The sequence below is a fragment of the Chelonoidis abingdonii genome, chromosome 2 (genome assembly GCF_003597395.2).
Source record: "Chelonoidis abingdonii isolate Lonesome George chromosome 2, CheloAbing_2.0, whole genome shotgun sequence".
NCBI lineage: Eukaryota > Metazoa > Chordata > Testudines > Testudinidae > Chelonoidis > Chelonoidis abingdonii.
In genome coordinates, this window is record NC_133770.1 from 160691916 (window position 1) to 160719083 (window position 27168).

The 27168-nt window shown below is 45.7% G+C and overlaps 2 protein-coding genes across 2 annotated transcripts in view; one reads left to right on the forward strand and one right to left on the reverse strand.

Annotated features, from left to right (window-relative positions):
- LOXL2 (lysyl oxidase like 2) overlaps positions 1-27168 on the forward strand; it is a 90939-nt gene that overhangs the window by 57200 nt on the left and 6571 nt on the right. The window contains exons 5-10 of the mRNA XM_075062753.1: positions 1881-2103; positions 9258-9441; positions 16369-16520; positions 16898-17065; positions 23587-23752; positions 24389-24632. Coding sequence (XP_074918854.1) covers positions 1881-2103; positions 9258-9441; positions 16369-16520; positions 16898-17065; positions 23587-23752; positions 24389-24632 — 1137 coding nt within the window. The remainder of the gene's footprint in view (positions 1-1880; positions 2104-9257; positions 9442-16368; positions 16521-16897; positions 17066-23586; positions 23753-24388; positions 24633-27168) is intronic.
- Positions 8622-27168, reverse strand: part of LOC116836884 (D(1) dopamine receptor-like) — a 58440-nt gene continuing 39893 nt past the window's right edge. The window contains exon 2 of the mRNA XM_032800854.2: positions 8622-8916. The gene's annotated coding sequence lies outside the window, so the exon portion shown is untranslated. The remainder of the gene's footprint in view (positions 8917-27168) is intronic.

Sequence of the window (27168 nt, forward strand, 5' to 3'; positions counted from 1 at the left end):
ACACTTGTGCCAGGGAGACTTAGTTGGGGGTGGAGATGGATGGTGGAATAGAGCTGTTCGAAAGGTTGGTTTAATTTTTGTAATTTCAATGAAATTTCAAAGTTTTGCCATCACTCCAGCCTCCAAAAACAAAACAAAGCTTCACTGATTTTTGTCCTGGGTTTCTATCAGTTTGACTTTTAAATTGTCTATTGGTTTGGGGGGTAAATTTAGTGGTGGGGAAAGATTTTATTTTTGGCTTGACAGCCTCGGAGGCCTTTATTCACAAGACCGACAAATTTCCCCTGCACGGCTCAGTGATGATGGACTCCCGCTGGAAGGTTACAGCTCGGTATCCAGAAGCCATTGCAGCCTAGATACCTCTGCTGAGACTGACAAGGATGGGCAATTAGAACCAACTGTTGAATGGTGGATTCTGTCCTTTTGGAAAGCTGCCCATTGGGAAACGGACTGAGATCCTATTTCACATGGCCCCTCTGAATGATTATCAGATGGGAACAGCTTGCAGTCACTTCCAGTCTAGGCTGAATTGACACCAACAACCTAGCTAGCGGAAAAAGATTCTTTCTCTACCAGCTCCCTGAACTGTTCAGATGCCCTCCCCTCATTTTGGCTTTCCTTTATCAATGGTACAATTAATCAAAATCTTAGCTTCATTTCTTAGCATTTTGTCCACCATAATTACACTCTTCTAGCTACCTTTCGGATCACTGTCACTCCTTTGCTACTCATGCCAGAATAGTGGCACATGTGGGCTCTTATAAAGACACTTCAGGATTACAGTCATGTTTTGGCTCCTTTGGATTTTGATTAACTTAATTTGCAGAATCTCTCCTCTGGTAGTGGTAGATGCCATCCATCCCCTACTGTACCCTACCATTCCATTCCAGCTCAGATGCAGCCATAAGATAGCCTTGTGGCTTTGGCTGGAAGTTGAACAGGTTTCTCCCCCACCGCCCCCATGGGTTTATCTCTCCTCCACTCCCCAGTCGCTGGAGTCATTCCCGTTGAGCGATCCAGTTTGGGTGCAAGACGTGGAATCTCCTGCCAATCTCCTCTCATGTAAATGTGTCACGAGGGGAGTCACTCTGACTCTCGGAAGTTCTCCTCAGGCTCAAGGCTGTTAATGCTGCAGCTTTGAGAAGCGTTGGAGAGCCCTCACTTTATCCTCAGTTTTTCATTTTCCCCCCCTACCCCGCTAATTTGCTGGGATAACAGTTATGTCAAGGGCCACATTTTCAAGGGCCTGCAACAATGCACCAGCTTTATTTGCACTGCATCAATTTGCATATGCCAAAAAAAAGTCCCTGCATTTTGTGCAAAGTGTCAGTTTATGCCTGTGCAGCATGTGGTGCAAGTAGAATTGCACAAGTGTGTCTGTGTCCCTTTGGGTGGCTATTCCAGAGAGGGGATAGTCTCCTGCTATTGCTCCTAGCTCATGGACTGTCCTTTCACTCAAGTGGCAGAGGTCAGAACTTCAGACCTGAGATCAGTCCTTGGTGACAAACTAAACAAAGGGTCATTACACAAGCAAATGGATCTGTGGCCAATCAATCTTAACTTGATTAAATGAATTCCTTTTTAAATATAGTTAAACCAGTGCAACTTCTGAGTGTAGATAAAGCATGTATCACCCTGCTCTCAGCTTCAGGAAGCAGATAAGATATGAGAAAGATAGGAAAATTTCTGTACTAATCCATTTGCTAGAAATTTAGCAGTAGTCTTCAAGTAATCCAGGGTTCTTCTAAAGTTCTAGCTGCAGTATTTGTCTCAACAACTTCTTGTGGCAGGGAGTTCCACAGGCTGGCGGTGCAGAGAATGATTTCCTTTGAGTGGTTTTGAATGATTTCACTAGCTGTCTGATTTCCTTTTTCTTTCAGGATGTTTGCCAGCAAGAGGAAGCAAAATTATTGGGCTTACTCCATGGACTGCACTGGCAACGAAGCTCACATCTCCAGCTGCAAAATGGGCAACCATCTCAGCGTGGATGCAGAGAAGAATATCACCTGTGAAAACGGGATGCCTGCTGTAGTGAGCTGCATCCCTGGACGTGCCTTTGCTCCTAGCAGCAGCAGTGGCTTCCGAAAAGCCTTCAGGCAGGAGGTAAGGAGACGGCTCCAGCCACCCCACTGGAAAGAGTTTTTTGATTTTATGGTTGTGTGTTTATACTGCATAAATACGATCAGCTATCAGAGATGTGGAGATTTCAAAAATCAAACTAATTTAATCCAGCTCCAAGAAGACAAATTATTCTAAATGAATGCAGTGTAGTTTACCATTAGAAACATTTTTATCCTAACACAAGACAGGCTCCAATCCTGTAAAGACTCACCCATGGGCATAGCTTTATCTACTGAGTGGTCCATCCACTTAGTGGAGCTGTTCACCATGAGTAAAGTTTAAGCATATGAGTAAATCTTTGCAGGATCAGGGCTGTGCTGTGCTGGGACAAAAATGTTTGTGTGTGATTGACGGTAAATTACGCCACATGCATTCAGAATAATTTGTGGTGGTGGTAGAGCTGGATGAAATTAGTTTGTTTTGAAATGTCCATGAAAATTTCATCAGTTTCAAATTTCAGCCAAAAATTAAAACAAAAAAGAGGAGAGGGGAAGAGTTTTGACAACTTTGTCCTTGTTTTTCAACCAACTATAGCACTGATCAGAATGTTTTTGAATTCCTATGCAATTCTGACCAGGGGAAAAAAATAGTTTTTTGGGGCGAGAGGTAATTTATTTCCTGTTTTTTACCATTTCTAATAATAATTTATATATTTATCACTTGCATTATAATAGTGTTTTGAGGCCCCTCCCCACATCAGGACTGCATTGTTCTAGGCGCTGTACGTACACATAATAAGAGAGAACCCTGATTAGGGGAGCTTACAATTGAAAACTCCAGTCAGTAAATTGTTCTCCATAAGTACTCCTCTATTGATTTCAGCCTGGCTCCGCATGGAGCTAGTTGCAGGATCAAAATAGACAAGACAGCCAAAGGGTGGGAGAAGACTGGGAACTGAGGCGCAGTGAGACAAAGGGTACGTCTACACTGCACGATTATTTCGAATTAGCTTAAACCGATATTACAAAACAGATCTAATAAAATCGGTTTAGCGCGTCCACAGTGGGATCCCGAAATCGATTGTTTGCGTCCATGGTCCAAAGCTACCATCGATTTCAGGAGCGGTGCACTGTGGGTAGCTGTTCCTCAGCTATCCCATAGTTCCCACTTCCGTGTTGAGAGCACAGTGCCTGATGGGGCAGAAAACACTGCCCCGGGTGGTGCTGGGTACAGCCTCACCCCTCCCTTTGTGAAGGCAGCAGACAACCCTTTGGCGCCTTTTTCGCGGAGTGCATTGAGCAAACGCCATAGCACAGCAATCTTTCCCTTTTTTTTTTCACGTGGTGGTGGGGGGAAATAAACTGAGGAGCTGTTCCCTGAACCACGCCAGACACTGTGTTTGAACCTACAGACATTGGGAGCTCAGCCAAGAATGCAAATAATTTTCAGAGACTGCTGTGGACTGTGGGATAGCTGGAGTCCTCAGTACCCCCTCCCTCCCTTCATGAGCGTCCATTTGAGTCTCTGGCTTCCCGTTACGCTTGTCACGCAGCGCTGTGTATCCTGGAGTTTTTTATTCAAACGCTTTGGCATTTCGTGTTCTGTAACGGAGCTGGATACAACAGATTTGTCTCCCCATACAGCGATCAGACCTAGTATCTCCCGTACGGTCTATGCTGGAGCTCTTTTTCGATTTCAGACTGCATCGCCAGCCGTGCTGATCAGAGCTCCACGCTGGGCAAGCAGGAAATGTAATTCAAAAGTTCGCGGGGCTTTTCCTGTTTACCTGCCCGCTGCATCCGAGTTCAGATTGCTGTCCAGAGCGGTCAGTGCTGCACTCTGGGATGCCGCCCGGAGGCCAATAACGTCGATTTCCGTCCACATGAACCCTAATCCGAGTTATCACTATCGAATTTAGCGCTACTCCTCTCGTTTGGGAGGAGTTCCGAAATCGATTTAAGGAGCCGTTTAACTCGATATTAATGACGACGTCGTGTGAACGGATACAGCGTTAAATCGGTATATCGGCCATTAAACCGATTTAAAGTCGCAGTGTAGACCTGGCCAAAGGGTATGTCTACATTGCAATAACTGTGTGTGATTGCAGCTTGTGTAGATATATCCAACCAAGCTAGCTTTAATCTAGCTAGATCAGAACAGTGAAGCTATGGCAGCACAGGCTCCAGTGCAGATTGTATAAGCCCACCTAGAATCCTGGGTAATTTGAACCACTCGCCCACATTGCTAGCTTGTTATGCCTACACAAGCTGCAATCAAACCCTGGGATTGCAGTGCAGCTGTGCCTAAGCCATTTCCCTGATGGGGTCAGTGGCAGATGTAGAAATGGAACCCAAACCCACTGAGTCCCATTCCCAATGCCTTAAAAACAAAACCACTTGCCTTGCGGTTCTTAATTCCCTTCCCCTCCACCAGCAGAGTTCTCTTGACAACGAGTGTCCTAGCACATAGATTGCGTTGGGTGTCCATCCTCCAGCCCCTCTGCCATTCTAACTCGGGATGCTTGGCTCAAGATGTTGTGGGATTCATTTAGCGCCGAAGTTGGCAAGGCAATAAGCAAGTAGGAAGAAAATACATATGTCACAGCATTGTTTTGAGTTGTTCTGTTGAAGCCAGTTGAACAATTGCCTGGCTGCTGCGGAGCTTGCTGGTTCGCATTACTTAGACTCTGCTGGTTAGTTTCTCACTATAGATATTGTAGACACAAAATAGCCAAGATATTGGATTATCTTCTACTGACAAATACCGTTAAGTGACAGAAGATCCTAGCACGAGGGCTTGTTTGGATTTTAAGGGGATTTAGTGCTGGGGAAACGTGTCAAATTGACCCCACCCATGGCAAATAAGACTTGTGATTTACACCCACCCTCACCCCAGACAGGCTCAGCACAGGTAGCATGATGCCCTACCAACCTGTCTCACCTGGAGCCAGGAGAGTGGGCCCTGGGGACAGAACTCCAGTCACTCTTTTTGGTCTCTCTGCTGAGGCTACTTACAAGTAGGACAGTGAGTACAGTGGTGGGTTTGGTGAGGTGGACACCAGGACAAAGACAAAACTTGCTTCACAAAGGCCACCAAAGAGTCATGAGGCGGGAAAGGCATTTGGTCACTACTAAGCTGTGATAGATTCAAGCTAGTGACTTGAGTCTGGGTTTTCTACATAAAACACCATGGCTTAGTCAATAGGTCACTAAAATGGGTGTCAGGAGACATGGATTCAGTTTCCATCCCTGCCACTGACTTACTGTAAGCTTTGGCAGGTTACTTCCCCTCTCTGTGCTTCTGTTCCCCTCCCACCTTTCATCCATCTTGTCTGCTTAGATCATATGGTCTGTAAAGAAGGGAATATCTCTTAGTATGTGTCTGTTCAGGGCCTGCAACAACAGGGCCTTGATCTCAGTTGGGCCATTGACATGGCTGAAGTTATTCACGCGTGTGGTCAAGTGTTTTCAGGATCTGGGCCTCAGAGATGAAGGGCTCTGTAAACCATGGCTACTCTTCTGAGCCATTCAAATCGCCAATTATTTGTTTAAGCATTCATATAGGCTCTGGATGTCCTTCAGCTGAGCCCAGCCTGGAGGACTGTATGCACCTCCAATTATAAAGACTGGAGGTTCTCAGGCTTCACTCAAATCACGTACTGTTGACTTATTAATGGCCAGCTCTCCCAAGCAGTAGCACATTCTCCAGCTGCAACCCCAGCTGCTTCTCTCTCTAGTTGGAAGGTAACGGGCAGAGCTGGAAAAGGTTTTAATCCTCCCAGTGCTGAGTTTAAAAATAAAACTTTAAATCTATCTTGGTCTGGATTTGAACCAGCAACCCAGCCATAAAAGACTCCATATCCCATTCCCAGTCTCATTCTGTCTCCTGCATCGAAAGTGTCCTCCCTTTTTTTTTAAATCAAAGTTTAAAAAAGGTCAAAAAACTAACCAAGGTACTTTCTGTGCCCCCCATTACCCTGGTATGTGAGCGCCTCACGCTCTTTAATGTATTCAGCCTCACAACCAACCAACTTGGTTTTCACATAGAATTCAGTGAAAAGTATCATCGGAACCGTGAAAATGGTTGTGACTGGGTGCCATCACCACAGTATCTGTGCACCTCAATCATGAACAGTTCTTTTCAGAACTCCCCTGTGAGTAGGGAAGTATTATTATTATTTATTTTATTATTAATGCTCATTTTGCAGATGGGGAAACCAAGGCACAGAGCTGCCGTGGCTTACCCAAGGTCACACAGGGAGTCTGTGGCAGAGCCAGGAATAATACCCAGATCTCCTGACTCCCAGTCTAGTGTCTTAACCACAAGACCATTCTTCTCTTTCCTTGGCCTTTAACTGTATATGGTAATTCTTCAGTAATATAAGTTCTATGGAATCATGGCTATGCTGTGATGTCCGTATGCTGACGTGCAGTTACAATTTCAAAGCCAAAGGTATTTGACTGACATTGTGCTGTCTTGTGCAGCTTTTACTGGCTTTTATTTAACCCTGGGTTAGGATTGCAGGTATGTCCTTTGCACTGCATGCTATAATTATATCAGGTGTTATCTTCTGTTGAGTTAAATATTTCTGTGCCCTTAAACCTCAGCAACATAACTGGTTACTGAGACACCCACCAGACAGTGGTGGAATGCCTCTTGGGCTACTGTGTGGAACAGATGGTCTGTTTTCATGAGATTGGAGGGACTCAAAGCAAATGTATTCTTGGGGAACTGTGATCTTTTTTCCTTCTGTAAGTGTGAGGCAGGTGAGCTATTGTGGGTTTCTATATTATCATATACTTTTAAAATACAGCTCTTCAGCTGGAGAATCTCAAAGCACTTTGGAGACCTAATCAATCGAGCCTCGCAACATCCCTGTGAAGTGCTATAGGTAGAGTGTTATAACCTTTTTCTGAACATGAGATTCTTGTGTTTAATCATAGTCTGTTTTAAACAGGCGGCATTTATGAAAGAAACAATTACATCTACAGACAAACAGGCTTGAGCTCCAGCTTTCTCACCTGACTTTCGCCTGTCTAGAACAGCGAAGACCTCTAGTGACTGAATAACATGCAGCAAGTAAACATATAATTACAACTATCTCAAAGGGAACCTTCAGCATTCTTGTGTGGAATTAAAAGAATAAATTATTCTCTTCGGTCAAGATCCTAGGGCAAAACTCCCATCAGCCTCAGTGAGGACAGGATCAGAGCTCATAAGGATTGAAGGATAGACCCAGCATAGTTTTAAGGTATAATCAGCTGGGATCAGTGTTCTGGGACAGCATGTTACCATGCAACTTGTAAAAAGGCTGCATTTATTCCACTATTAATAGTTACTTAATCTGTAGCTTTTTGGAAGGGACAATTTGCTCAGCCTTATGGGAAAGCATGGACATGGTGTACTTGGATGATGCAATGGTATTTGGTTTGCTTAACATATTTTTTTACAGATCTTATGAAAGCTGATGTTCACGCTGGGATTTGGGGCTCCATGTTCTTATCCAAATAGGATCACTAGACCAAATCCTCCTCTGGTGTATATTGCTGAAGCTCCATTGACTTCAGTGAAGCAGCACCAGTTTATTGTCTCTGAGTATATTTGAGGAATGCGTTTTTCATTTCACTCTGACTCTCCTTGTGTCTGTCTGCAGCACGCAGGCCAAATCTTGCCTTGACTGGCATAGGATGGGCTGCTCCTGATGCACCCACTGCCACAGGAATCCTGGCTGCCAAGCCAGGATTCCACAGCAGGCCCATTCACTGTCTGGTTGACATTCTTTGCCATCCTTCTGGGGAAGGCAGCCAACCCTCCAGGATTGTGCTGGAGCCCCAGAACAAAGATGAATCTTCAGTTAAAGATGATGTCGTGATGAAATTTCCAGGAATACATCCAAACCACAATTGGCAACCCTACTTCTGGGCAACTGCAACGTGCTCGTGTGCACGCTGCTGTGGCTAACCAGCATGCTAGCTGGCTGGAGGAATAGATACTGGTCCCAAGCCTCCGACTGCACCCTCTTGGGAACGTGGTGTGAGGGTTGGTTTGTGAGCCACTAGGCCTGTTCCTGTATGTTATAACGGCATCCTGTCTCCCAACTGTTTGTGCCTATCCCCTCTTTGCTCCCAAACCCATGCACCAGAACAGCAGAGAATAAGATTGTAGCACATATTCCACCCTATTGTATTCCTCATCCCTATGCATGAACTAGGAAGAGGAGAACCACATGTGTGCATCGTGAATCTTAGCCATTTCTTGGAACCAGTCCTTTCCTGAGGCAAGAAAATATACATTTAAGGGGACTTCTCTCCTTTCCACCACCCTTCCACCATCTCCCTTTTGGAGTAAGTGTAACCACACAGGGTCTCCTTATGCTTGGCAGTCCTGGGCAGCTGCCTGCTGTAGACTGCCCATCTGGAATGGTATTTTTTTTTTTTTAGAGGAACTGTAGTGGGAGTCCAGAGAGAAGTCCTGTTTTTCATAGATTCTAGGACTGGAAGGGACCTTGAGAAGTCAGAGTCCAGTCCCCTGCCCTTATGGCAGGACCAAGTACTGTCTAGACCATCCCTGATAGACGTTTATCTAACCTGCTCTTAAATATCTCCAGAGATGGAGATTCCACAGTCTCCCTAAGCAATTTATTCCACTGTTTAACCACCCTGACAGTTAGGAACTTTTTTCCTAATGTCCAACCTAAACCCCCCTTGCTGCGGTTTAAGCCCATTGCTTCTTGCTCTATCCTTAGAGGCTAAGATGAACGTTTTCTCCCTCCTCCTTTTGACACCCTTTTAGATACCTGAAAACTGCTATCATGTCCCTTCTGTCTTCTCTTTTCCAAACTAAACATACCCAGTTCTTTCAGCCTTCCTTCATAGGTCATGTTCTCAAGACCTTTACTCATTCTTGTTGCTCCTGTTGCAGTGGTTCTGTTATTAGGGGCTCATTAGCTAGTGCTCCGTAGTTTCAGAAGTGACCAATGATTGCGTGTACCTCAGCTTTTGTGTATATTGTATGAAAATCAAGTCTCATTAAGGTTCTCATGCTGGTTGCTTCTGGAAATCTGGGCCCAGGCGGTCAAGTTTATTAGCAAGTTGGTAAGCAGCATGGCTATATCAAGGCCAAAAGTTTGAATTGTAAATAATTGCTACTTTTGCATTCATAAAGAGTGACGTTGCACCTGGGTTTTTGTATTACAGCAGCCATTGGTCAGGCTGAAAGGCGGGGCCAAGATTGGAGAAGGCAGAGTGGAAGTGCTGAAGAATGGGGAATGGGGAACTGTTTGCGACGACCAATGGAACCTGATTTCGGCCAGTGTGGTCTGCCGAGAGCTGGGTTTCGGGAGCGCCCAGGAGGCTATAACAGGCGCAAGGCTTGGGCAAGGTAATGAGAACGTAATGGATCATCAGCTCTACTGCCTTCAGAGAACTCCCAAGGAATGTGAAATTAGATGAACAGGAAAGAGAAATTCAGCTGTCTTTTGAACTTCAGTAATGTTATGGGCTGGATCCTGAGACCCACAATTCCCATTGAAATCATTAGTATGGGGTCATTGGAAGTCACTGAGTTGCAGGAAGAGCTGGTCAGAAATTGGGATTTTCATTCTGCAGGAAATAATGATGATAAAAATTCCTTCTGAACCAGAACAAAAAGCTGAAATTTCCCACAGAATGAAAATTCACTTAAAAAAATGATTTGGTCAAATAATTGCATTTTGATAAGATAGAAACATTTCTTTTTGACTTTTTGAACTTTGAATATATTTGTTATAGCTACATATATCAAATTATTTAATACAATATAAATTTTGTTACAGTTATATAATATGTATTATAGTTAAGATTTTAATATAATAGCCAAAAGGAAATTTTCTTATTGAAATTAAATGAGAAAAATCAGAATCAACACATTCCCGTAAAATATTTTCATTTTGACCAAACTGACTTTTTGACAGAAAACCATTCCATTACAAAACTCTTGTTCCAAGTGCTCAGCAGTCAAGCTGGTTGAATTGGGGAGCAGAATTGCAACTTCTCCCACTTCATTTTTTCCTGTTTTATTTCAGTAGTAGGTGACATTTTGACTCTTAAAAGTCCTGTTTCAGAAATGTCAGGCAGCATCATTCAGAGTGTCTTTGGGTTTGCCCAAGTGTGTGGAACAAAACGATTGGAGACAGACCTTTTGTTGGCTTCATAAATATTTAGAGAACTGCACAAACATCAAATCCACTCTTACCAGCACAAGTTTGTTCTCTGAGGCCCTATCCACACAACTTTTGAAATAACAGTTGCTACAACTGTGTTCAAACATGGGTGTGTTCTTTTTTTGCCTTCTCTGTCTCCTTTCCTTATCTGTTTCCTACTAACTTTAAAAAGACACAGGCACTGGAAGCAATCAAAGTTTGATAAGGCTTGCATGTGGGAGAGGTCAGTAGTGATGTACCTTTATATCAAGTTGTGTGAGAAATAAGTCAAATTGATCTCTCTGGCCATGACTATTTGCATAGATTTAAACGCAAGAAAGAATCACTATGATCAACCCATCTGACCACCTGCATCAAGCAGGCCAGGGGATATGGCTCAATAACTTCCTTCACTGGAGGAAAATTATTTTTCCCTGGTATTTAAGTGAGACTGTTGAGCCCAATAACTTGTGGTTGAACTAGACAGAGCACATCATTTAGAAAGAGACCCAGTCTTTATTTAATGTCTTCCAGTGAGGATGGATTTACCTGTTCCCTTGGACAGCTGTTGCAGCCGTTACTTACTCTGGTTGTTAAGAATTAAAGAACGAAAACTATCTCTTAGAAACTCACTAGGATAAATATCCTGGTGCCATTCACTATTAGAGCTTGGCTCCAGCTGTAAAATATGGGTCTGGATTCTGGCTTCAACACCATAAAACTCAGATCTGGAGTCTTGGTTCAGCCTGTTGTAACCAGACATGCCAAACCTGTGGGAAAAAATGCAGAAATTGGGCTTGTTTTTGGCTTAATTGGCTTGTGAGTTGCTTGTTGGCTAGTTTTGGCTTATAGTTTGTTGCTTCTTATTTTTGATCGACTCCCGGCAAGCAGGGGCAAGGGGTAAGGGGGGAGGGGAGAGTGAGGGGTGCACAGCAGGCCCGTCACAGTTCCAGATGGCACGCTGGGGGGATCTAGTCACACAGAATGTTAGGATTCTAAGGGAGTGGCTTGTTTGGGCCTTGTTTTCAAATGGGATTAGCTTGGTTTTTGGCTTATTGTGGAAGTTGGGGTGCTTATTTACCGCGTGGAAGTTGGCAACTGTGGTTGTAACTATAGGGGCTATTTGTACACTCTGGAACCAGATCTGGGTTTGGATTTCCTGCATGTGGGGATGATTGAGATCTCAGGCTTTAGTTACCTCAAAATCCAGAGAACCATCTCCCAGGCCTGCCTTTATATTCCCTAGGCCTTGTTCTCATATGGCTAGCGTCAAATCTAAAGAAATCTACCACCAAACAAAAGTCACACTGTAAAACCAAATGAATATTTGAAACTCCTCCAGACTTTTGGTTTGGTGACAGAAAGGGGAAATGAATTACACACACATGAGAAATAGCAGAATGTGAAAAGCTTTAAATGTGCCCTTCTGAACAAATTGCCAAGGAGCTGGGTGATAGGATGCAGAGTGTTACCAGTGTGGATTTGACTGTGGGTATAAGGAAGCATTATGTTCATGCATAAAATGTTACTGCAACATGGTAGGGGAGAGTGTCCTACTCTGTCATGCTACACGCCCAGAACCTGGAAACTCCTAGCAGTGGCTGTTCATTCCCAGTGAAATTCTTTCCTTTTATTTTAAACACTGAGCACACTGAGTCCCCAAGCTCAACTTATCTTGGCCAAAATTTCTCTCTAGGATCAATAAGTCTTGATCAGTGTCCTTTGCAGAAAGTCATCTCTGCTTATTGCAGTAGGATAAGAGACTGATGTGACTGCATTTCATATGGTGTAATGGGTGATAGCTCTTAATCCCATATGCCGCACAGAGTGAAGTGAAGCCACAGCAGCATGGGCTGTACAAACCCATCTGGAATCCTGGCTCTTTACTTGGGCGACTGGCCCAGGCTGCAATTGCTTCACTGCTATTGTTGTTCCAGTGAGCGAGATCAAAGCTCACTCAGGTACGTCTACACATGCTGCCGTCACACCTCTGATTGCCGTGCAGAGATGCCCTGTGATAGACAGGAGGTCAGACTAGATGAGTTGGTGGTGCCTTCTGGCCTTAAATTCGATGAATTCTCAACCTCATTAAACAAGCCAAACAAAGGGTGGCTATCCCCATTTTACAGATGGGAACTGAGAGGCCGATTAAATTACTCTCCTAGGGTGTCTGAAGAGCTGGGAACAGAACCCAGATCACCTGAGTCCCAGGCTATTGCCTTAATTACATGTCCATCAAACCCTGCTAACTCTGAGCGCTCCCTGTCCCCAAAAGCCTAGGAGAAAACATTCATCCATAGTACCCAGAGAAGTATGGTATAGTAGAATGGTATATAGGAGTCCAATCGTGTACCTCTTGCTCACACAAGTAGTTCCATCAAACTTAATGGGACCGCTTGCGTGAGTCAGATTTATAGGATCACCTCCTATGCAGCTATACAAAGTCACTCCTTTGCCCAGAAAAAATATAGTCTTGTTCTTCCTTTATCAGCAACTTTCAGCACAGACTGTCCTGCAACATGGAAACATTCCAGTGCCAAGGAGGGGTTGGTCTTTGCCATGCAAAGTCAGCAAAGAGACTTAACAGAGAAGGAAAAATTTGCCGGGGTGAGGTGAATCCAAGAGCCAGGTCCCTGCTCCTTTTCCCTGCCTCTTTTCTCTCTCTTTAATTATTGGGGGGGGGGGGTGTGTGTATACACACACACATTTTTAGATTTTCTAGGGAGAATGAAACTTAGGACCCAATCCATCTGACAATCCTGGGCAAGATCTAAACCATCCAGGTTCCCTGATATCTGTGACAGAGGGCAGAATTGTTACATCAATGGCATCCTCCCCAGATGTAGAGCACAAGGATTTTAATATGAGAGAGAAACCAGAACAGACACATTCTTTTCGGCTTCCATTGTCATCTCCTTTTTTTAATTTGTAAAGCCTTCCATTGGCTTCTGCAGAAGCTGGGGCCAGGCTATTGGCTTCAGTGAGAGCTGTAGGCAAGTTAGGAATGTAGGGTCATAGAATTTTAGGAGCTCAAGATAAAAATGCCTTTTGGATTATCTAGCCTATATGGTGGTCTAGCTTCACGCAGTCTAGCTGATATAACATTAAGTGCATTCTCTTCCCTGGACCTCATACTAACTACACCCTTTGGGAAAGGTTCGGAAGTGCAGCACACACAAATGTTGTCCTTATACCATCTGACGTATATGAAACGTCTCGTTCCAATAAAAATATTACAAGCAGGTGGAGGGAAGGCTTGCAATTTCCGCTATAATTAGGACCTTACTGGAGAGCTCTGTTTTCTGTGTGTTCCGCTCAGTACATGTTAATTCCAGAGTCCCGCCTGGAGGCATTGCAACATGCTTAAAAAGGGTTTTTCTGTTAGACAAATCCACCTCCCCACATCTTCCAATCTACCGTGTTGGTCAAATGCTTCAGAAACCTTGGGGACATGGAAGTTGGCTTGAGTGGGGAGCAATGCGTGGTGGGTAAAATTCAGTCAAATGGGGGATCCTACTGAGAGCTGTGTGAAATATTTGCATTAAGACCCTCCAGTCCGAAACTCCCCACAGACTCCAGAATGGGTGCAACTGTTGGCGAGATCAAACTGTAATTTCTTAAGCTATTTCACAGAGGGCAGAACACTTATGTCAATTTCACCTTCTGCAGATATAGATTACAAGGATTTTAATGTGATAAAGTCGTAAAAACTGGCACAAACGCATTTCCCCCTTTGCCTCCATCGTTTGTTTTCCCTTTTTTAAAAAAATATTATCCTATGCCCTCTTGAAACAGCAAAATACAGAGTTCTGAGTATCAGGGAAGAGAACTATCTGGATATCAAGTCAGGTGATCTAATTGGTCCTTTCCATCTTTCATCCCTGTGATTGCTCTGAGGAGAAGAAAGGAGCAGTGAATAGAAACATGCCTCCAGATTCTGCTACTGAACCCCTCTTTACTGATCTCTGCTGTGACTCAGCAGAAGTCTGAACAGGTGGCAAGTCCTCCAGATGGATCGTTGAACCACAGCGGTTTATGTACGTCTGAGCCAAAGGTCTTCCCGTCTCTACTTTCTGGCTAGCAGTTAAATTTAGTAGAAGGATGGGGGTAGGAGCTTTCCAAGAAAGAGTCCTCACCACTGCTGGTAAACTAGTTACCCACCTCTGCATTCCTTAGTAAGCCCTTTCCTTTGAGGGTCAGGTTAAAAGAAATAGCTATGGAGATGGGTAAACTTATTCTTTAATGAGGCCCACTCAAGGATGGCCTTGTGGTTAAGGCATTGGACTGTGAGTCAGGAGATCGGCAGTTCCCAGCTTCCTGCCACAGACTCCCTGGGTGACCTTGGGCAAGTCCTTTAATTGCGCTGTTTCTCAATTCTCCAGCTGTAAGATGAGGATGATGGTAATGCCTTTGTCTGGTCCTTAAAGATTACACATTCTTCAGGGCAAGGACTTTTTCTTACTGGTTATATGTGGAGCTTAATGAGGCCCTGATTTGAGTTGGGTCCTACTGTAATAAAACCAGCAACAGGAAATAAGAAATCAACTGTGGCGGTCGATAGTGGTGACACAAGCATTGCCGTTCTCCCCCTGGTTTGCCCACTTGCTATTACATGCTCACAGGACAGCTTCAGTTTTTCCAAGGTGATGGTTACAAATGGACCAGCCTGGTGCCTATTGCTGTGTGCTCTACATATATTAAAAGACAGGGATGACTTTGGAGTGCTTGCCATTTCCAACATCTGCTCCTCTGAACATCCACCTCAAACGATAAGGGCTGAGTAAAGAGGTGGGGGAAGGTAACAGTGGGTGGACTCCTTCCTCTTCCTTGGAAACCTCGCCTGTGGGTAATGCCTTCCCCCACCAGTGCCCTCCAGCTAAAGCTGACGACTAGCCAGCAAAGAGCAGCTGGAACACCTCTGGGTCAGCTGTGCGTAGCCGTCTGTGGACTACACTGAAGTGATTCATCTGAAGAACATGCCACCTGCCAGTTGTTTGGCTTCTGCTGAGTTTAGAGAGAGAGGGAGGATGACTCCATAGCAAAGTTCAGAAGCATTTGTCTTTTCGCTCTCTTCTCATAGACAATCACAGCAATTAGAGATCTGTCAGAGACCGAGATGAGACCTAATATATCTGCTAGTACAGGGTTCTGACACCTGTTGGCGGTCACTATCAGACAGAGGCTACTGAACTGCATGGATCTCAGGTCTGATCCAGTAGGGCGAGTCCTAGGAGATGGAAAAGACCTAATGGATTATCTGATGCCATCCACCAAGAGCAGGGGAAAGCCTCTGTCCCTCACCAGCTGTTGAACCCAGGATATGAGAGTAACCAAAATGTAATCACTAAGGAGTACTGTGTGTTCATGCTTTTCCGCTGTCTCTTGCTCAAGAACGATGTGGCATTACTTGGTGCAAGCTGCAGCTCTGTGCAGTCATTTGTCATGCTAGGAACCACACTGTTTCAAGTGCCATTGGATCAACTATTGATTACCCGTGGGTATTTTAGTATTCTCTGCAGGTCAGGTGGAAGAGAAATTTGAACATATGTCTATCCCCAGGCCTAGATAATATGGTGACTTCTGCTATAGAAATGCCTAGTTCGAGCGATAACAATTGAAGATCAGTCTCACAATCCTTGTTAGTGTCAGTGCTCTTGGAATCTTGGACTGCACACCTGTATTTGAGATTATTTGTTTGGCTGGGTTTTTATAAGGATCTGCATACTTTGTTTTCTTGCCCTGGCACATGTATATATGTCCCCATTTAAAATGTCAGGACTTGATCAACTGCAGGTTCCTGTCCGATAAAACCAGGACCAAAAAACTGGGTCATATATTTTTAAAATTTCTCCAGCTGAAGTTTGTAAATTACAGAGCAATGGAAACTTGGCTTTTCTTTTATTTCTGGAACATCTGAAAATCTTAGACTACTGGAAATAATTTCTTAACAGTAAAAACAAGCAGCAAGATGACCTTAGCAGAAATCAACTGAAGTCCTTTCGGGCTGGTGTGTTGGATGCTAGATTCCATGTTGATCATTTGCAACAATATAAACTTACTGATTTCAGCTTCCCTCTCCCTAAGGGCCTGGCAGAGAAATGACCATTCTGTATTTCTTTCTCTTAAAGGAATGGGTCCCATTCACCTAAATGAAATAGACTGTACTGGGTTTGAAAAATCCATCACAGACTGCAAGTTCAACACAGAGTCACTGACTTGTAACCATGAAGAAGATGCTGCTGTAAGATGCAATGTTCCAGCCATGGGTTTCCAGAATCAGGTGAGAAGTCAAATTATGTGGATGTAACAAGAACACATGTTTAGTAACACACACACACACTCGCTCTCGCTCTCTCTCTAAGGGCTGGAGAAGGACATATTATCATCTCCACTTTACAGCTGTAGAACTGAATTGACTTGCCCCAGGTCACACACGGAGTCAGTGGCGGAACTAGGAACTGAACCTGATCTCCTGGTCCCAGCTGGGACAGTCCTTTTATAAATCATTCACTTAGATGCGAGCGGAGAATGTGTTTTGCTGCCCACATCTGCAAGCCAGTGTCTGTCCAGACGTGGAACTAGGTCAGTTGGGAAGTCCCTGGCAGATGCTTTCAGAGAGCTGATGAGATGATTTCTCTTTTACTTGATAATCTGCAGCTGCGTCTGAGCGGTGGCCGTAACCCCTACGAGGGCCGGGTCGAAGTCCTCATGCAGCGCAATGGCACTCTGAAGTGGGGGACTGTCTGCAGCCAGAACTGGAGCACGGTGGAAGCCATGGTGGTATGTCGCCAGCTAGGCCTCGGCTTTGCCAGCCACGCCTTTCAGGTACGTCTCCTCTCTGGGCAGAGAGGAGCGAGGTGATCTTTTCCCCTAGCTGTGTTTATCCCCAGAGCAGGTACCATACAGGCAGCGTCTGGGCACGCTTCCCCCACACGCTGCCCTACCCACGTACCTCAACCATGGGCTAGCAGGAGCACCTGTGAGGTGCGTGACAGTTCAGTCTGCAGGGCCCACTCTATCTTTGGCCTCCCTGCTGAGCCTGCCAGCAGCGATGGTGATGTAGGTGATGGGGGGAGCCTCACTGTTCCGCACAGAACCCCCAAGCATCAATCACATGGTAATGGTTTTACTCACAAGTGCAGAGATTCCCTGGAGCCATCCAGCCCCTTAGCTCCCAGCAGTTTGTTCCATGCGCCGTTATGTATGTCCTTCAGCCAATGAGACAGGACTGTACTTCCAGCTGCACTTAGGCTTCCTGAGGGTGCAATGGTTGGGAGCAGCCCAAGGGAGTTTCTTTAAATCCCAAGAGGAACTCTTTGATGACCTCTTTACTCTGGGCTGACACCAGTTATGCTCTGCAAGTAGGTTCCTTCCTCTCTCCGCCACCATCCAAAGTGAAGGCACAAGTTCTTCGAATGCCCTCTGCAGGAATGCACTGCCCACAGCCTCCATCCCATGGTGAATCCAAAATGACCTGGTCTAGCCTTGGGTGCATCATGCACGACTAAGTGAATCATGGCTGATGGGTGCAGGACAGGGCTGCCACCACAGTGGGCACCAGAGTAGCCATGATATCACTTGCGCTAGGGCAGAAATGGCAGGGCTGCCAAGGAAAATAAACCGTCTGGAAATGTGTATCTCAGAGCTGCAGCTCCTAACCCCCTTTCTACTGGTTTCTGTTGTCTACTTCCATCCTAAGGGACCTCCCCAGCACTTTAACTGATGGAGACTATCTATAGGATCTGTTTCTCTGAGCGGCACTTCTAGGCTAGAATGTGGCAGCAGCTTAGCAAGCCACAGGAACCCTGCAGAACTGCTTAGGACAGGGAGCAGAGAGTTACCCTATCCAAACGAAATGGCAGTAGGAGACTCGGGAGGCAGAATGCAATCTCTATAAAGGAAGCCGGACGGGCCATACAGCTAGTGAAAGGGCCAGAAACGGAGTCCTGTCCCAAGAGAGAGCCTTGTCCAGAGCCGAGGCAAACCTGTTAAGCTTTTCAGGGAAGGGGACCGTCTCGCTGTGTGCGCGCCATGCCTAGCACAATGGGGCCCTGATCTTGCTTCACCGTAATAAACAATACAAAATAATGCCAGCTGCCTTCCTGGGCTTGTTTAATGTGGGTGAAGAGCGAGGCCTTAAAATAACTAATAGCTCCTGCATCCTGCCGGAGACTGGGTAATTCGCTCTGAAGATAGGTGAGACGATAGGCAAAACCTGAATGCTGCTCTGTGGTAGGTGACTTATTGTCTCTCTGTAATAAATGACTCCATCAGGGATCTCCACAGAGAATGTTAAATGTTGTTAGGCCCAGTGAACAAGGCAAACTCTAGCCAACATCCCATTGTAGAGCAATGAACAGGGCCAGAGATGGAGCGTATAGGTCCTTGGAGGACCACTGAGATTAAACAGCTGTCATCTAAGCGGGAGGCCCAGACCACTCACCTCCTGGCATAGAGCGGCCCATGGCCCCTGGCAATCCAAACGTTGTAATTCCTATGCAAAACTTTTGAGGGAGCCGGCCAAAGCTGCACAGTGCTCCTATGTTAATGTAGCCAGACAGCCTGCAAAGAAGCTTCTTCCCCAGCCTCCCCTTACCTGGCAGCAGTTCTACAGGACTGGGAGACATTACTGCACTCCCTGAGGATCCAGTTCCTCCTTCAGGGGCTTGCCCATGCAGCCACTTCTTCCCCGGTGTCTTCAGGAATCCACTTGACAGGCCAACTATCCTCTCTCATCCCATTTCTCCAGCCAGCCATGCTTTGAGGGGAAGGCTGAGTTGCTGCTCTCCTCCTTTGGTATGTTGAGGCTGCCAAAGTAGTTCCACCAGTCCACCTTTGGGGTGAGTGGTCTGGCAGAGATGCCACTAACCTCATGGCCTTTGGGCTCTTCTGGTTCTCTTCATGCCCTAAACTGGCAGCCTGTAGGCTGAGCCATGATGCCTCCAGGCAATGATTTCCTGCCATTGTAGACCGCATTGTAGGCCTTCAGGTTGATGGGGATCCTTCCTCCCCCATGTCTTAGCACTGGTCAGAAGGGCCTAATTCTTCAGGGATGGGGGTGGGGGTATTGGTGTCATTTCTCTCCCACCACTTTGAATTCACAGCTAGCTTAGCAATCCACCTTCACAAGTCACTGCTTTGGTTCTTTTAGTTTAGTTTCCTGTGCAGCTGCCAAGCTAGTGTACAAGAGCCCAGGACAGCTGCATCCATCTAACACTGTCCTTCCCAGTCGCCCAGCTCTATTGACGCAGCACCAATAGGCCAGCATGAAACATGATATTTTCCTTTAGCAGGGGCCGCAGGTATTTAGAATAGAAAAGACCCTTATGTGGGACCAGGGTGCATTATACCCATGAACATAAAGCAACACTGTGGGGAACAGGGGTTAGCTATGTGCGCACAGGGCATTGCTAACAAGGTTAACGGGACACTGTGTTGCAACAGCAGCAATGGTACAGAACATTCCTTCTCTACCTGAAATGCATTCCCAGCTTTGACGCTTTCACGGAGATCGGCATAAAGTGACTTTTTTTTTACTTCACCCCTTGCAGCTGCAGCCAATGTCGGGTTCTTAGCCAGGAGGAACAAGTCTTGGGACTACTACAGAGGGCAATGCGCAGGGGGGAATAATCCTGCATGGGTCCACCAGGGAAACAGTCTGGATGGGACCTAATAGGGGTTTTGCATTGCTTTCTTCTGAACTATATATTTACAATTAATTTTGGGTTCACGGGAATACAATTAATCCGCTATGCTCAGTGCCCTCTTCATCTGCAGATCTTCAAGCGCTCCCCAAATGGTATTACAGTAGCAAGATCAGGGCCCCACAGTGCTATCCATATCCACAGTAAGAGACAGTCCCTGGCCCTGAAGACCTTACAATTTTAGAAGGAAAGACAGATCAAAGCAGGGAAGAGGGAATGTTATCTGCATTTTACAGGTGAGGCACTAAGACAGAGGGAGATTGCGACTTGCTCAAGGTCAAACAAGAAGCTGGTGGCAGAGCCAGAAACTGAATCTAGATCCTTGGAGATCCAAATGAAGGCTATAGGTGTTAGACCATCCTGCCTCTTAAACCACTAAGTCCCATAATGGCCCTGTGAGGTTAAATATAACAATATCAGTTTTAGATAGCTTTTCTGTGCTCAGCTTAAGTGGCTTGCCCATAGTTACACAGAGGCAGAGCTGGAAATAGGTGGAGGGGTGAGATCTTCAGAGCCGTTCAGGGGATTTAATGACACATCTTCCATTAATTTTAAATCCTGTGAACTGCTTTGATAATCTCAGCTCAGGAATCCAGGGTCCTAGACTCCAGCTCTAACCAACAGAGATGCTCCCCTCCTTGTCTAGTTCTCAGCAGACAGTACTTCACAATTAATGGGTACAGCATGCCACCCTTTCAGACAATGCCACTGAACCATGTTCTACCCTTGGGGAGTTGAGGACTTGAGGATCTGGCTCTAAAATAATGTCGGAGGCATTTAACGAGTTTGTTTCTGACAGGAGAACTTTTGCTTCTAAACATTCCCTCCTGTTTGTTTATCTTCTGGGTTTTCCAAATCTTGGCCTCGCCAGGGTCCAAATCCCATTTTCCAGCTGACAGCATCTCTGCCTCCCACCAGGCCAGCCTGGCTGTTAATTCTCTATCTCTGGTGTTAGTCATGCAACAGCATTTTGGTCTCATGCTGGAGCATTCTGCTGTCCCTCCCTGATGCACAGATATTGCAAGGCAGACATGATTTATTTGCCAGGCACCCATTCTAACGTGGCACAGTGTATCTGCCCATCCCAACTGACCGAGGGGATGAATTCATAAACTGGATGGGTCAGGCTGGGTGGAGACGTGGATGTAGAGTTGGACTACGGCAAAGTGGAATTTAAACATATCCAAAACCAAGGAGAGATGTGCTTTAACCACATTTAACTGTGACCCATGCTCAGCACAAAGGGCTCTGAGTTAGACTCCTGGGTTCTACTCCCAGCTGTGGGAAGGAAATGTCATCTCCTGTCTTAGATCCTCTGATTTCTATTCTCTGCAACTGTCGTGTGGCCTTTGGCAAGTCATTTAACCTCAGTTAAATTGTGCCTCCGTTTCCCTATCTATACAGTGCAGATAATACTTCCCAGGCTAGTTGTGAAGATTAACTAGTTAAAAGGCCATAAAGTGCTTTTTGCAGATGCAAAGTGCTTAGTATTCTCATGAGACAGACATTTGATTGTCTCAGATACCCCAGCAGCTCCAGTACATCCAAAAAAGGAGGATGCACCATTTTTTAAAATATCTATTAGCAACAATTCCAGTTCATTTTATATAAGACTGCTACAACTTTGCTCTATTTAAATTGCATGGATTGAAGCCCAAGGGAGTTAGCTAGGGATGGTGTGGTACAACACCCATGTTATGAGGGCTGACTGCATACTTTGTGTACAAATATATACGCTTGCTCCAGAGTTCAGCTGACTTAGGACAGTACAGAATCCCAGCAACAAGTCAAACAATGAGATCGTGTACCCTTGTCAGGGCAACTCGCTGATAACTGGTTTTAATGAAGATCCCAATCTCTGACCAGGTTGAAAAGCCCTAGCAAGCCTCCTAATGTAGGAATGAACGTGATAATACATTTACAGATAAAGCTGTGAAACCAGAATGTCTGTGAATATTGTTAGATCTACTTTGCTACTATTTCCTCCTTTTTAAAATGGGGGGGGCAACTTTAAAAAAAAGTTTTCCTCCTGCTAAATGGGCACAGGTTCTCCTTTCACTTCATGTACAGTAACTTATGTTTTTGTTGCTTCCTGCACAGCTGTGGTTCGTCAGGTCAGGGAGCATGGTGCCCATATGAAAAAGGAATTCCCATCCAGCTCATTAAACTGGAAGTGCCTCCAGGCTAATTTAATGTGCAGAAAAGCTGATGAATTGCAAAACTCAGCTTGTGCAAATGTTAGCCCAGCTCCAGGAGATCTCGACATGTCAGGTGGCCCATGGCTCAATTAGCACAGAAGCAAGGCCTTACCACATGGTAGTCCAGAACACTAACCACTTAGTTACAGAGTTTGTTCCCAAGGGGGGGTAGTGTCTCCTCAGTCTTTGAAGGCTGGGGCTAAGGTTTTCAAACATGACTGGTGATTCTGGCTGTCAAACTTGTGAGCGCTTAAAGGAGCAGGAGGGGGAGGGGGAAGCTATGTTTTTACACAGTGTTGAGCACCCACCCTCTGAAAATCAGGCCCCTTCAAGGTGGTTCAAGTTTGGCAGCCAAAATCACCGGTCCCTTTTGGAAATCTTGACCCAGGATTCAAACCTGGGTCTCCCCTATAGTGCTGCAAATCATTAATCACTGGCTTACCTGGTTTATGAAGTGAATAAATATGCTCCAAAGTGATAGATGTGGGGAGTTATGAGAGCTCTCTATCTCCCTTCAGAATAAGTATTTCCTAGCCTGATGGCCTCTAAATGATTTGCTTTGAGGGTAGCACTCATTCCAAATACAGATGGAAATGTGCATGCATTGACAAAAAACTCTGATGCTGTTTCCCATGTGTGATACAGCATGGCCAGAGGGCAGCATAAGTGTGTTAGCAGGGGGCCTTATTCCCTGCCAAGGGAGGAAGGTTTGCTTTAGATTAACTAGAACAGCTGTGGCCAATTAGAGCACCTGACTCCAGTTAGAGCACCTGACTCCAGTCATGGGATATAAACCCCTGCTTCAGTCAGACAGGGGGTGGTAGTTGAAGGAGAAAGGTTGGATTGGAGCAGAGTGCAGATTGCAGAAGAGAAGAGTTTGTCCAGAGAGAAATAGAAGGTTTGGAGGAGTGCTGCGGTGGATTGGGAAGCCCAACAGAAACCCTAGGTAAGGGGCACCAGGCTTGTATAGAAGAGAGGCGAGAAGCCCTTCACAAGCTGACGGGTATGAGAGGGAAGTAACCCAGGGGAAGAAACCGCTAGTCAAGTGGTTCACCACAACCCCAGGGCCCCTGGGTTGGGACCTGGAGTAGAGGGCGGGCCCAGGTCCCTCCCTCTCCACTCCCCTCCTCCAAGGACACTAGGGGAGTGATTAAGAACTGGTTCAGAGGCAAGCAATAGCGCCCTGAACCTACCCCAGAGAAGAGAAAGCGCGAGACCCAGCAGAACAGTACCGGCAATTTGCCACACATGCTATAGTCTGCCTCATACACACCTGCCCCTCACTCCAGTGGGAGTTACGGGATTTGGATCTAATTTGCATATCAGAATACACCAGTGGGGTCTATCCTTTCGGCAGTGACCTGTGCTTGGACATTCTTCCTAAAAGGAGCAGCCGCACACCTGCCATTGGAATCAAATGACCCATTTCTCTCTTTCTCCCTAGGAAACCTGGTACTGGCATGGAGAAGTCAGCGCCAATGATGTCATTATGAGTGGTGTGAAGTGTTCCGGGACGGAGATGTCCCTGGCGCACTGCCGGCATGACGGCGCCCAGGTGTCGTGCCCCAGAGGCGGTGGCCGCTTTGCTGCGGGAGTTTCCTGCTCAGAAAGTGAGTTCCTTGGATTTTCTTCTTCCAGTAGTCGGGACACCTAGAAAAGTGATACTGATGATGGAAATTTCCCTTCCAAAGGGCTTCTCTTGAGATGCTGGGAGGAAACAGGGAGGCTCATACCACTCATTGGGCCATCTTTCTATTTTAACACATTGGCAAATGTTAGGATCAACTGACTGTCTGAATAATACAGAGTTAAATGTCCAAAAGCAGTGGGAGGAAAGTAGCTTTTTATTTGGTGTTCGGTTCATGGATTTTCTTTCTTCTTCTCATGCCCCTTCTCCATCTTCTCCAACCCTTGGCTTTCCACCTTATATTTGGAACAGCCTCTGGTTTCCCACGTGCCCTGCCTCTCCTCCTCCAAACTCAGGTATTTGCCACTGCTTCCTGCACTGACCTTCTCACCGGCCATATCTCTGCACTTTCTCAAGCCTGAGCCAGCTGCCTGGTGTATTGCTGTTTATATTGAAAACCTTGGTTTCAAACAGCACAGATTGTGGCTTTGTCCTGTCCCTGCTAGGAGTGCCTAGTGGGGCAGCTATGGCAATGGCTGCAATTGGGATATGATTAGAATGGCAAACCATCGCTTTGGTATGGGTAGGTCTAAAGACATTTTCCTTTCCCCACCGTCAGCTGCTCCGGATCTGGTGCTCAATGCCGAAATTGTGGAGCAAACCTCCTACTTGGAGGACCGCCCGATGTTCTTGCTGCAGTGTGCGCTTGAGGAGAACTGTCTGCCCACCTCGGCTGCCAACACATCCGTTTCCACTGGCTACAGGAGGCTCCTGCGCTTCTCCTCCCAGATCCACAACAACGGGCAGGCTGACTTCCGTCCCAAGAACGGCCGCCACGCCTGGATTTGGCATGACTGTCACAGGTGAACCCTTAGGTTCCTCTGCATTTGTTACTAATCAGAATGCAAGCAGCAAAGACCCAGTCCACTCTGCTGCCCCCTATTGGTCATGACAGAAATTAGGTGGGTTCATTTCCTCATGGACATGAGTCCATCCATATCTTAAAGCCACTAGCCCAAATAGCACTAAATGGCCTCTTCTAGATGTTTGCACTGTTATTATTGTGCTACACGCCACAGCCACTCAGGCTTCATGGAGACAGCTGGGATAGAACTCAGATCCTTCTGCTTCAAAAGCACAGGCCTGGAGCACAGGAGTAAAGGAGAATCTCCTTAAGAGTATATGGCCTATGAGACAGACTTGAGCAGCTAGGATTCCAACCAATAGAAAATGTGCATACACAGTTTAATACAGTATAAAATCACTGATGAAGCCAGGTAGCAAAACTGATTGGAATCTTGGGGCTTGCTTTACTGAGAAATCATAGAATTCACTGAAGGTTCACCAGAAGTAGCCTATGATGAGATGTTCCTGGGTAAAATTCCTTACCTCCCCATGGAGTTTGTGATACAGAAGCACTGATGGTTCCATAACCCTCAAATGAGCTCTCCACCTGATTGCCCTAAGCTAAAGGACAGGTGCCAAGAATCATAGGAATAGAAGAAACCTTGAGAGGTCATCTAGTCCAGTCTTCTGCACTCACGGCAGCACTTAAGTATTATCTAGACCATCCCTGACAGGTGCTTGTCTAACCTGCTCTTAAAAATCTCCAATGGTGGAGATTCCACAACCTCCCTAGGCAATTTATTCCAGTGCTTAACCACCCTGACAGGACGATTTTCCTCATGTCCAACCTAAACCTCCTTTGCTGCAATTTAAGCCCATTGCTTCTTATCGTATCCTTGGAGGTTAACGAGAACCATTTTTCTCCCTCCTCCTTGTCACAATCTTGTATGTTCTTGAAAACTGTTATCATGTCCCCCACCCTCTTCAGTCGTCTCTTCTCCAGACTAAGCAACCCCATTTTTTTCAATCAGAGGTATGTTTTCTAGACCTTTAATCATTTTTGTTGCTCTCCTCTGGACTTTCTCCAATTTGTGCACATCTTTCCTGAAATGTGGTGCCCAGAACTGGACACACTACTCCAGTTGAGGCCATATCAGCGCAGAGTAGAGTGGAAGAATTACTTCTTGTGTCTTGTTTACAACACTTCTGTTAATATCCCAGAATGAAGTTCGTTTTGTTGTTGTTTTTTTTTGCTAGTGTCACACTGTTGACTCATATTTTAACTTGTGATCCACTATGACTCCCAGATCCCTTTCTGTAGTACTCCTTCCCAGGCAATAATTTTCCATTGTATATGTTTGCAATTGATTTTCCTTCCTAAGTGGAGGACTTTTGCATTTTTCCTTATTGAATTTTATCCTGTTTACTTCAGACCATTTCTCCAGTTTGTCCAGATCATTTTGAATTTTAATCTTAATCTTATCCTACAAAGCACTTGAAACCCTTCCCAGCTTGGTATCGTCCACAGATAACGACCCAAACCGGACCCTGGACTGATCCCTGCAGGATCCCACTCATTATGCCCTTCCCAGCTTGACTGTGAACCACTGATAACTACTCTCTGGGAATGGTTTTCCAACTAGTTATTCACCCACCTTCCATCTCGGTTGCATTTCCCTAGTTTGTTTATGAGAAGGTCATGCAAGACAGTATCAAAAGCCTTACTAAAGTCACGATACATCACATCTACTGCTTTTCCCCTGCCCCCATCCACAAGGCTTGTTACCCTGTCAAGGAAAGCTATTAGATTGGTTTGACACAATTTGTTCTTGACAAATCCATGCTGACTGTTATGTATCACCTTCTTATCATCTAGGTGTTTACAAATTGCTTGCTTGATCATTTCTGGGTACAGAAGTTAAGCTGACTAGTCTGTAATTCCCCAGGTTCCCCTTATTATGCTTTTTATAGCTTGGCACTCTGCCCTTTTCCAGTCCTCTGGAATCTCACTCATCTTCCATGACTCTTTGAAGATAATCGCTGATATCTCCTCAGTCAGGCTCCCAGAAGCCTCAGCTCCCATTTCCCTTCCTCTTCCCCGTAACCAGCAGGAGCCCTTCCTCCTGTATCTCCTTTCCATTTGACACCCTCAGTCAGCCAACCTGCTTTTAATGAACCAAGCTCCATCTTCTGGGCAGACTTGCATTAGAGTCAGGACATCTCCACCATGCTCCAGCTAGGTTGGAGGGGGCAGGGCCAGTTCCACAACTGCACAAACCAGATTGAAAATAAACAGATGCTGCATGGCAGATGGATAGGGAAACCAGCTTGAGGTTTACCAATAGAGGGAAGAAACCTGCATCCTTTTTGCTGCAGCTTTCAGCACCCTCCTGGGGGACAGGTTTCCACTGCCTGCCAAACCACAAGTGAGCATTTGTAGGGAGAGATCAATAGAGAGGCTTAGGCAGCATAGTACCTTCTGAAGGGATTGTTCTATCCCACTGACCCTCTCCATCAGCTTCCAGATCCTTTGTGGTCCTATATACTGGTTGC